The sequence below is a fragment of the Mus caroli genome, unplaced genomic scaffold (genome assembly GCF_978045245.1).
Source record: "Mus caroli unplaced genomic scaffold, Mus_caroli_1 scaffold_8, whole genome shotgun sequence".
Lineage (NCBI taxonomy): Eukaryota > Metazoa > Chordata > Mammalia > Rodentia > Muridae > Mus > Mus caroli.
In genome coordinates, this window is record NW_028227263.1 from 133,865,281 (window position 1) to 133,877,890 (window position 12,610).

Genomic DNA, 12,610 nt, shown 5'->3' on the forward strand with positions numbered 1-12,610 from the left:
GGACCTGAAGCGGTTTGCAAACCCATAGGAAGAGTAATGATGTCAACCAACCAGACACCCCAGAACTCCCAGGAACTAAAACACCAACCAAAGAATACACATGGAGAGACCCATGGCTCCAGCTGCATATATAACCGAAGGGGGGCTTATCTGGCATCAATGGGAGGGGAGGAACTAAGTCTTGTGAAGGCTTGATGCTATTTCTGAAGAAAGAGTTAGAGCAGTAAGGTGGGAGTGGGTGGATGGGTGGGCATACACCCTCATAAAATCAGAAGGGAGGGGATTGTGCTGTGGGGGTTGAAATGGGAAACTTGGAATGAGGATAACATTTGAAATGCAAAGAAATAAAATAACCAGTAATTATTAATAAAATATGCATATACATAAAAATAAAATAAAAGAATAGACCTAGAAGTAAAAAACTGAAGAAAGTGAGAAATTATTTGTCTAAAAAGGCATAAAGGAATTGGGAAGGCATAAAGGAATAAAGGAAATGTGAAGCCTATAGTTAGAAAATTTAAAGAAATATATCATTCTTGAGTTGCAAATTGAGCATGACACAGAATGTCTTGAAGGGAGAAGAGGTGGATTGAATGGAGGAATGAGTCAGCAGCAAGATGGGCAACAGACATGGGTCATGGAGGTACAGATACCAGCAAAGTACATGCTACAAATGTGTCAATGTGCCACAATGACACAATAATGCATGGTAATAATAAACACTAATGTATGGTAATTTCCTGGAAATAATAATTGTTTTTATTTTCAATAAATCGTTTTTATTTAAAATTCTATAGCTATTATAACTTGTTTCCACAAAGCTTCATTAATTATTCTCAAGGTTATTTTATTATAATACAATAGATGATTCTAAACTAGAAAAGTTCCATTAAAATGACACATACTGAATGTTTATTACATATACAGTTTTAAAGAGATATGCAAGTTAATTATATAAACTCTATAACTAAATATCCCCAGTTACTATAAATATTCATTTATTTTTATTTTTATTAATTTTAATTAGGTACTTATTTCATTTACATTTCCAATGCTAGACCAAAAGTTCCCCACAGGATACCCCAACAACTCCCACACTCATCCACTCCCACTTCTTGCCCCTGGCATTCCCCTGTACAGAGGCATATAAAGTTTGCACGACCAATGGGCCTGTCATTCCGCTGATGGCCGACTAGGCCATCTTCTGGTACATATGCAACTAGAGACATGATCTCTGGGGTGTACTGGTCAGTTCATATTGTTGTTCCACCTATAGGGTTGCAGATCCCCCCAGCTCCTTGGGTACTTTCTCTAGCTCCTCCATTCAGAGCCCTGTGATCCATCCAATAGGTGACTGTGAGCATCCACTTCTGTGTTTGCTAGACCCCGGCATAGTCTCACAAGACACAGCTATATCTGGGTCCTTTCAGCAAAATCTTGCTAGTCTATGCAATGGTGTCAGCATTTCGAAGCAGAGTATGGGATGGATGCCAGGATATGGCAATCTCTAGATGGTCCAGACTTTCATCTCAGCTCCAAACTGTGTATCTGTAACTCCTTCTCTTGGTGGTTTTTTTCCCAATTCTAAGAAGGGGCAAAGTGTACACACTTTGATCTTCATTCTTTTTGAGTTTCAAAGCTTCACAAATTAAAAAAATGGGGCTCAGAGCTAAACAAAGAATTCTCACCTCAGGAATACCGAATGGTTGAGGAGCACTTAAAAAATGTTCAGCACCCTTAATCATCAGGGAAATGTAAATCAAAACAACCCTGAGATTCCACCTCACACTAGTCAGAATGGCTAAGATTAAAAATTCAGGTGACAGCAGATGCTGGCAAGGATGTGGAGGAAAGAGGAACACTCTTCCATTGTTGGTGACATTGCAAGTTTGTACAACCCTCTGGAATCAGTCTGGCGGTTCCTCAGAATATTGGACATAGTACTAACAGAGGATCCTGCAATATCTCTCCTGAGCATATATCCAGAAGATGTTCCAACTGGTAATAAGGACACATGCTCCACTATGTTCATAGCAGCCTTATTTATAATAGCCAGAAGCTAGAAAGAACCCACATGCCCCTCAACAGAGGAATGGATACAGAAAATGTGGTACCTTTACACATTGGGGTACTACTCTGCTATTAAAAGAATGAATTTATGAAATTCCTAGGCAGATGGATGGACCTGGAGGGCATCATTCTGAGTGAGGTAACCCAATCACAAAAGAACTCACACAATATGTAGTCACTGATAAGTGGATATTATCCCAGAAACTTTGAACACCCGATATATAAGATACAATTTGGGAAATAATAATTATTAAACAAAAAACATTACCAAATCTGAACTACTGAAAATTTCATTTGCACACTTGAAAATGAAATTTCCTCTGTTTGTTTTTTTTGTTGTTTTTCCAGACAGGGCTTCTCTGTATAGCCTTGGCTGTCCTGGAACTCACTTTGTAGACCAGGCTGTCCTCAAACTCAGAAACTGCCTGACTCTGCCTCCTGACTGCTGGGATTAAAGGTGTGTACCACCACGCCCAGCCCTCCTCAGTATTCTCATGAAGGAGTGCTTCATTATAATTAATTCCTCTAGATACAACTCTGTACTCTAAATTTATTAGAAATTCAGAAGTCATACACAGGAAAAACAGTGACTTTTACATAATGCAAAAATATACAATGCAAAACACTAAACTTGTTTGTGTCATTCAGACATAAAACGGGGCATATCATCGCCCAAACTGATGAACTCCCTATATAAACTCTGCCTGTTTCCAGTCCAAATCCAATGAAACAGGTTCATGAGTGTACAATATTCAGTAAACGCTAAGATTGTCACTGTTGACTCTAGACTACAACCAAATATACATGGGTAGAAAGAATGTATAGGATAAGTTTACACATTGAACCACAGTGTCCCGTCAAGTCACTATTTGTTTCTAAGATATTTAAAACCTATTTTTAAATAAGATTCCTTAACAGCCACTACCTCAATGTAAACTGACAAAAAACAATGTAGGAAAAGAAAACAAACATTTATATATAATACATGGGTCAGCATAAGCTATTTAGTCGTGAAAAAATGGAGCACATGGGAGGGAGATAATGGCTTGGAATTCAAATATTAACGTGATTTTTTCATTACTAATTAATTTTTGGAAGGTAGGGTGACTTTTTGTTTTATTGGAAATAAAGAACAAAGCATGGCATATTTTCCGGGTCTTGCTGAGCCTTTAAAACTCAATGTTTACCATGTAAATTAACTGTGGATATGGGAAGAATGTATGATTTCAGATAGAGCTGGATTACCTATACTTGGGATTTGATCTGTTTATAGATTCTCAAGATAATGGAAGCACAGGTCTTGTTTAGATATTCTTATCTACCACTTCTGTGACATAGTCCACATTCTACATGGTCTGTGGATCTCAGTGACTATAAACATGAGACTGCATCTGCATGACTTGGACTGTGTAATACAGTGTCCCCTATGTCCTCAGTAGCTCCAGTTGTGCTAGTACTGGATGTGTCACTATGAATCTGATTCAATCCAATGACATCATTTCTAACTGTGGTCACATAATCAGATTGTTGAAACTTTTCAAGGACCAAATTTGAACACAGGGGCTTCCTTCCACAGATTCACAAACATGAATGATATCATGGAGACTGAGAATGAATTATCCTCCTAAGTATTTACCTACACGTGTTCATTCCATGAGCTGTGGACACCAGTTGCAGAGCCCCAGGGAAGAAACTATTTAAGTTTCTTCCAGGGCTCAAGAGAAACCTAAAAATAAAATGAATCACGAATATGCAATAAACATCTCCTTTGCCCAAAGAAATAAAAGCTGGTAGAAATATGATGTGCTGATATGCATGGCACTTCACAATCCACACTGCCCAGGTTTAATGCAGGAAAAATATGTTCATTTTCATGGGGGTGTTCTTCCTCCTTAATATTACACTTCTCATGGCCAATTTCACTGATCCCAGGTGCTTTTGGAGAATAAATTTGGATGAAATAAATGATGAATCTGTGGGGAAAACTTGTAGTTTCATCCTGGCAGCAGTTCAGACACCCATTGAAAATGATTATTTCAACAAGACTCTTAATGTTCTGTAAGTAAATTTGTATTTTAAATTGAAATGAGAACATAAATGTTTCTTGAGTGCTGTGAGGATGAGGATTAGGCAAATTCTTGAGTCTTCTGTCCTGGTGCTAAGTCTGAACTCCAAGAAACAACCTTAATTCCTTTACAGATTTAATCCTATTTTCTCCATTTAATTAATCCAGTGGAGGTTTTGGTGTTCTTCCAGGTTGCTTGTGATTTAAAGATTGGAAGCATTGGAATAAAGGAATATCTACATTGATCTTTAACATAAAGCCTGCCTTTTGACAGTTTATATTGCACTCTAGGCGGAGATGACTTATTGAAATTGATCCTGTAATATTTCATTATGTTTTATCCCATGTACATGTAAATAAATGGACATAAATTCTGCTGACAGTCCTTCCATAAGTGTGTTGCTCCTCGAGCATATTCTGGTTCCCATAATATTCATGGCACATAACGTTGTCAAAAACTTTACATACATACAAACTTACTGTCTCAAATTCATTGCATGTAGTCAATTATTGACTTCTAAAGCTTCATCAGGTTTGGAAAGGGAAGATACTTACACTCAAATATTCCTACTTCATATGAATGTCTGGATGGATATCTTTGTATGTATATGAGCAAGTAATATTTACCTCATTAGGGGTGAAGACATCGAAGAGTTTTTAAGATAATATCCAAAAGCACTGTGGCTTTGTACTTCACACTATTTATGTACAATCACTGGCTTTTATGTTTTGCAAAGTTCAACTGGGCACTCTCTCTTTAGAGTAAACCATATTTGGAACATATGTAATCCAATGATATGATTACATTCTTTGAATAGGCAGGCTATCAATAACAGTGGTGACTGCTTATGTCCCTTATCACTGGCATGGGTGACAATTGTATTGTGGGATAGTTTTAACGTTTGAGGACAGTGATACAGGAGCTTTCTATTAGTTTTTTTGGTCATTATTTAAGAAAAATGTCTTCTCCATTCCTGTATGAGTTGGTTAATCTCTGACCCTTTTAAAATATCTAAATCTTGTGGGACTTATTTCAATAATTTTAGTAAATATTAGTGCACATGTTACCAAAGTGGTATCAATACCAATTTTTGTGGATTGCAGATCATTGTTTTAAAACACAGCCCTTTAGACTACTAGGATACACAGACATCTTAAGTAACTGATGTTTCCTAAATTTCAGTTAAAGTAGTAGTTTGAGCATTGTACAACGTCTACTCTCAAATTTATTTTGTATATTAGTAAAACTTTAATTGAGATTTGTGTGTGTGTGTGGTAGTAAAGAATATTCTAAAATGACCTATTTTATAGGGTATAGAATGAAAACACAATAGCTGTATAATTTTTAGTGAAAGACTGATTGTATTTACTTCATTCTAATCATTAAATAAGCAGGCGTACATATAGAGTTTATTGATAAAATTATATGAAATGACAAGGATAAAACAGGAGATATTATTCTTTTCAAAAACATAAAAAAAAACCCAATATGGTATTATTCCACTCCCATGGTCTAGTGGTCCACTTTCATTTAAAAAAAAAAAAAACCAATGAATATATTCCATAAATTTACACAAAAATCTCTTCCATATTATAAGCATATAATATTGACATATACAAATATCACAGATATTTCCTTATTTTCCGAGTTCTAAGTAGGATACTAGTACTGTTTTAGTGTAATGACAAAGGTTGTCAAAGATGTTTCCTAGAAATTAATTTATAATGAATAAAATACTCAGAGTGAATATATATCACATTCCTTTGTAAATAAAATTAGGAGAATGATACATCAGTGGTGGGACAAGCCCTTAATCTCCGCACTAAACACCTGCCACTAATGCCTAACTGTGCATTTGAATTGAGGATAGTCTACAGGAAAGTATCTTATAAAACATTGGGTTGTATTGCAATCTTACAACCTAAATAGTCCTTACTCAAATACATACAAACTTAAATATTGACATGTATCAAATACCAAATTCGTGTTTGATATTTGAATTGATTAAAAATAAATCTTTAGAAAATATTTTATTTCAATAAAAGATTGAAAAAATAACAGCATGAGGTTTGATATGAAGGGATGTGTCAAGAATTTTGGCCACTAATTGTAAGTGATTATATGTACAGGAATCAAATGTTACTAGAGAGAGAGAGAGACAATTATGCATTGATAAATCATGGTTTGTTTTCTTTCTTTCTTTCTTTCTTTCTTTCTTTCTTTCTTTTTTTTTTTTTTTTTTTTTTTTTTTTTTTTTTTTTTTTTGAGACAGGGTTTCTCTGTATAACTCTGGCTGTCCGGGAACTCACTTTGTAGACCAGGCTGACCTCGAACTCAGAAATCCACCTGCCTCTGCATCCCAAGTGCTGGGATTAAAGGCGTGTGACACCACTCCTGGCTATGGTTTCATTTCCTTAAACAATTCAGTTAATTTCACAAGAAAATATCATGAACTCAGTGGCTCTAATAACAAATTTATTTATTGCTCAATAATTTCAAAATGAAGACATGATCAGAATTACTGTTTTGTCAATATCTGTGGTTTTCTCTTTACCTTCTGATCAAGCGCTCAAAAACAAAAATGGAAATTATCTCTGTGGATGAGGTCAATACCATCGCTTATTTATGGGACCAACACTGTCATGAAATTTTAAAGTGCTTTCTATTTTCCAGGTCCATGTGTCAATCCAATCTTATAACAAAAGCCATTTGTTCCCGTCTTTAGATGTCAGATGCAGAAACTTCCAGTATAGCTTAGTGCTTCTACTGAGTACAAATGTGGATGTATAATCATCTGTCCATAATAAACTCTGTACTCTTTTACAGAAAAACAACTAGAAACCACAAATATGCTTTGGCATTGGTGTTTGCAATGGATGAAATCAACAGAAATCCTGATCTTTTACCAAATATGTCTTTGATTATAAGATACAGTTTGGGCCATTGTGATGGAAAAACTTTAACACCTACACCATATTTAATTCATAAAAATAAAGACAGCCCTATCCCTAATTATTTCTGTAATGAAGAGACGTATGTGTTCCTTTCTGCTTTCAGGACCCAATTGGAAGGCATCTTTTAGTTTCTGGAATTACCTGGACAGCTTCTTATCCCCACGTGTGAGTTATCATAGGCCAGGAATTCTTAACATCATGTCTCTTTGGGGTACTTTGATATCTATTAAGAAAGTTAATGGATGTGGTTGGACTTATGCTTATGTCAATCTAGGAAGTTCCAGGATACTTACTATTCAGAAACATGTTAGACCTTCTGCTAAGGGCTACCACCAGAAGTAGAAAGATACCAGCAAGACAGAATAGAAGAGGCCATGGAGAATTGAGTCTGGCATGGTGGAAGAGAGAATCTTACAGCCTTGACTGACTGTCAGTCAGAGTGTTTCATTATTTACACCATTCTCAGCAAGCAGAGATTTGTTCATGCTGTTCCAAAATATAGAGCATGTTATTTCTGTCCCCAGAGAGGTGTTATCTTCATCTTGGTTATAAGCTTAAATTATCATTGGTAAACTATGAAATAATAGAATTATGGTGCTGTTATAAGTTTAGTCATCAGAGAAAAACTGTGATGGAACAGAAATAAATTTTACCAACATTTTCTCTATAACCTAACTTTTAACTATCTGGAGTATTTTTATTTTTGTAAAGGCATGAAATACCCTTCTTAATATGGCAACTCATGACATTTCAGTGGTACTAGAAAGGATGAAAAGCTCCAATCCAGTCTGTGGAGATGGTCATTTGACTACCTGTGAGTGTATGACCAACTATTAAAAGTCAGAATTTAAATTGACATTACATCCCTGGCAATAATTTCACACCCATAGTGCTATACCTGTAATAAGTCATTTTCTTTAATAATATGATGATATTATTAATGGAATTAATTTAAATTATTATATTATTATCAGTATATAATATTGTTATATACTCTGTCTAATTTATTGCTATGTTTTATCTTGTTTTTTTTCCTTTTGCTTCCACATCGTAAGATACAAGATTAGAACTTCACAAGTTAACTTTTCTAAGAAAGAGGAGTTATGGGGTTCCAATACCTCATTTTTCCATATTTTTCCACATGAAGATTTTTAAAACATTATAATCACTTTTGAAGGAGGACAAATACAAGTCAATCTAACTTCATTTCTATATATTTTCCTCAAGATGTACAACTTATGAATCCCAAATATTTTGCACCAGAATTGCCTGGGTATATAGTAAGAAGAGTTTTTCTAATCCAATTTGCTGCTAACACTTTTAGGCTGCAAAATCTAGTTTATATTTTTACAAATACTTTGATCTTATTGTCTGTTTCCCGGGGAGGCACAGAGGCAGACATTGCCAGAGTAATTCAGAACAAAACCTAAAAAGGAGATCTCTGGCCGTTTTATGTGGGTCACAACCTCTAGTGTACAATATTACTGTCAAGTAGGGCAATATAAGAATATCTCTTCCAAATGCTATATCAGTATTATGTACAGGACTCTCCTCTTCAATCTTAGAAGTATTTATGGATTATGGCATAAAAGCCTTTTTAAAAAATATTAATCAAATATCCCCAAATTGTAAAAGTATAAAATCCCTTCAAACATTTGAAACACAAATATCAAGACTAAAACTGGAAGACAGAAAGGCAGTCATTAAAATATGTGAATACATTTGTTACATCTTTGTCAAACAGCTATGCTTGCTGTTCCCATTAGAAGTGGATGTGCCAGGCTTCCATGTTTGCTAATTTGAATCAGAGATGAGAGAAAAAGTCACAGTTAATCAACTGTTTGCAGGTAAATATGATTACAAGTGTTTTCACATGCACAACACCTCATGCTGCTCTTTGTGTTGTAGCTCCTTCAGCTTACTATGGACCTTTCCATTCTATGTTCAGTGATGATGAACAATATCCCTATCTCTATCAGATGGCCCCAAAGGACACATCTCTAGCCTTGGCAATGGTCTCCTTCATACTTTACTTCAAATGGAACTGGATTGGCCGTGTTATCCCAGATGACGATCAAGGAAACCAATTTCTTTTAGAGTTGAAGAAACAGAGTGAAAACAAGGAAATTTGCTTTGCCTTTGTGAAAATGATCTCTGTTGAACCTTATTTACAACAAACAACTGAAATGTTCTACAGCCAAATTGTGATGTCATTAACAAATGTTATTATCATTTATGGAGAAACATTCAATTTCATTAATTTGATCTTCAGAATGTGGGAACCTCCCATTTTACAGAGAATATGGATCACCACAAAACAATGGAATTTCCCTACCAGTAAGACAGACATAAGTCATGGCACATTCTATGGATCACTTACTTTTCTACCCCACCATGGTGAGATTTCTGGATTTAAAAATTTTGTACATACATGGTTCCATCTCAGAAAATCAGATTTATATCTAGTAATGCCAGAGTGGAAATACTTTAACTATGAAGACTCAGCATCTAACTGTAAAATACTGAAGAACAATTCATCTGATGCCTCATTTGATTGGCTAATGGAACAGAAGTTTGACATGACCTTTAGTGAGAGTAGTCATAACATATACAATGCTGTGCATGCCATAGCCCATGCCCTCCATGAGATGAATCTGCAACAGGCTGATAATCAGGCAATAGACAATGGAAAAGGAGCCAGTTCTCACTGCTTGAAGGTAAAAGTTTCTTCTATTGGCCGAGGTTTGGTGGCTTCAATTGCATAGTTGTTTAGTCTTTCAGATGCCCAGACTTAAAGAAGTAAGAAATATTTTCCAAAATAGATAGGTTTCCACACATTTTACCTTAACAAAAGCAAATCTATAGATTGTTATGAATGTGATTGGAAAGAGAATTCACAGATTAGCAATGAAAATGTGTGGTTTTATACAGAGCACCCAAATATCTATTAGCATGCCCCTTCCAATATTGTATATAAACAGTATTTCCTCTTTAATTTTCTCCATGATTAGATGAGGTTTTATTTATATTTGTCAATTATATGGAAATCATTTGGAGGAATTATTTTCATTAGTGTAATCCAGTGATTCTGCCAAGAGTGTAGGCTCTGGAGAACATTCTGGGTTTTCTGAGAGTAACTAAACAAGAAATACTGTTGGTACTCATTTCTGTCTGTAGAAATGTGTTTATATGTGTGAATGTATCCTTCTCACTGAGTATATGTATATTTTCTACTCTTTCTGTGTATCTGTGTTTATATTTGTGTTACTTTCAACATATATGTTTATCTTCCTGTATGGAAGTGGAAGTGAGCAACAATTTTTTCTATGTAGGAATTTCTTTCTATAAGTGTTTGTTTATATATGTGTGTATGTTTCTTTGGGGTTTTGTCAGAGTAGGTTTCATTGTGTACAATGTATGTAATTTGTAAGTGTTTATAAGTACATATACAAATTTGTACCTGCTTTACTAAGTATGTGTCTGTCTATTTCTTTGTACTTGGCAAGGCCTTTGCCTTCCTTTTTGTCTTTAGGTGTGAGTATAAAAATCTCTGTGTGTCAATATAGTTCATGGCTGGTCCTTAAATATTTATACCTCTCCCCGTGTTTTGCTCTCTCTCTCTCTCTCTCTCTCTCTCTCTCTCTCTCTCTCTCCCCCTCTCCCTCTCCCTCTCTCTCTCTCTCTCTCTCTCTCTGTCTCTCTCAGTCTCTATCTCTGTCTCTCTCAGTCTCTCTCTGTTTCTCTCTGTGTCTCTCTCTGTCTCTCTCTGTCTCTCTCTCTGTCTCTCTTTGTCTCTATCTCTGTTGCTCTCAGTCTCTCTCTGTCTCTCTCGGTGTCTCTCTCTGTCTTCTCTGTCTCTCTCTCTGTCTCTCTCAGTCTCTATCTCTGTCGCTCTCAGTCTCTCTCTGTCTCTCTCGGTGTCTCTCTCTGTCTCTCTCTGTCTCTCTGTCTCTATCTCTGTCTCTCTCTGTCTCTCTCTGTGTCTCTCTCTGTATCTCTCTGTCTCTATCTGTCTCTCTTTCTATCTCTGTCTCTCTCTGTCTCTGTCTTTGTTTCTCTCTGTCTCTCTCTGTCTCTCTCTCTGTCTCTCTCAGTCTCTGTCTCTATCTCTCTCTCTGTCTCTCTCTTTGTCTCTGGCTTTCTCTGTCTCCCTCTGTCTCTCTCTGTCTCTATCTCTGTCTCTCTCTGGTTATCACTCTGTCGCTCTGTCTCCCTCTGTGTCTCACTCTGTCTCTCTCTATCTCTCACTGTGTCTCTCTCTGTCTCTCTCTGTATCTCTCTGTCTCTCTTTGTCTCTCTGTCTCTATCTCTGTCTCTCTCTGTTTCTCTCTGTCTCTCTCTCTGTCTCTCTCTGTCTCTCTCTGTCTCTTTCTGTCTCTCTTTCTATCTCTGTCTCTGTCTCTCTCTGTCTCTGTCTCTGTCTCTCTCTGTCTCTCTCTGTATCTATCTCTGTCTCTCTCTGTCTCTCTCTTTGTCTCTGTCTCTCTCTATCTCTATCTCTGTCTCTCTGTCTCTCTCTGTCTCTCATTGACTCTCTCTGTCTCTCTCCGTCTCTCTCTCTATCTCTGTCTCTCTCTGTCTCTGTCTCTCTCTGTCTCTCTCAGTTTATCACTCTGTCGCTCTGTCTCCCTCTGTATCTCTCTCTGTCTCTCTCTATCTCTCACTGTGTCTCTCTCTGTCTCTCTCTGTATCACTCTGTCTCCCTCTGTCTCTCTGTTTCTATCTCTGTCTCTCTCTGTCTCTCTCTGTCTCTCTCTCTGTCTCTCTCTGTCTCTCTCTGTATCTCTCTGTCTATCTCTCTATCTCTGTCTCTCTCACTCTGTCTTTGTCTCTCTCTGTCTCTATCTCTGTCTCTCTCTTTCTCTCTCTGTCTATCATTGTCTTTCTCTGTCTCTCTCCGTCTCTCTCTGTCTCTATCTCTGTCTCTCTCTGTTTATCACTCTGTCGCTCTGTCTCTCTCTCTGTGTCTCTCTCTATCTCTCTCTATCTCTCACTGTGTCTCTCTCTGTCTCTCTCTGTATCTCTCTGTCTCCCTCGTCTCTGTCTCTATCTCTGTCTTTTTCTGTCTCTCTATGTCTCTCTCGGTCTCTCTCTGTTTATCACTCTGTCGCTCTGTCTCCCTCTGTGTCTCTCTCTGTCTCTCTCTATCTCTCACTGTGTCTCTCTGTCTCTCTCTGTATCTCTCTGTCTCTCTCTGTCTCTCTGTCTCTATCTCTGACTCTCTCTGTCTTACTCTGTCTCTCTCTCTGTCTCTCTCTGTTTCTCTCTGTCTCTCTTTCTATCTCTGTCTCTCTCTGTCTCTGTCTTTGTTTCTCTCTGTCTCTCTCTGTCTCTCTCTCTGTCTCTCTCAGTCTCTCTCTGTCTCTATCTCTCTCTCTGTCTCTCTCTTTGTCTCTGGCTTTCTCTGTCTCCCTCTGTCTCTCTCTGTCTCTATCTCTGTCTCTCTCTGTTTATCACTCTGTCGCTCTGTATCCCTCTGTGTCTCACTCTGTCTCTCTCTATCTCTCACTGTGTCTCTCT

General features: G+C 37.0%; 1 protein-coding gene across 1 annotated transcript; it reads left to right on the forward strand.

Annotated features, from left to right (window-relative positions):
* The first annotated feature begins 3,931 nt into the window (after nucleotides 1–3,931).
* On the forward strand, nucleotides 3,932–9,855 carry LOC147003619 (vomeronasal type-2 receptor 116-like). Its single transcript, XM_085842481.1, is given in 4 exon segments — nucleotides 3,932–4,128; nucleotides 6,963–7,170; nucleotides 7,172–7,259; nucleotides 8,999–9,855. Coding segments are annotated over 4 exon segments (1,350 nt in total).
* The last annotated feature ends 2,755 nt before the right edge of the window (nucleotides 9,856–12,610 follow it).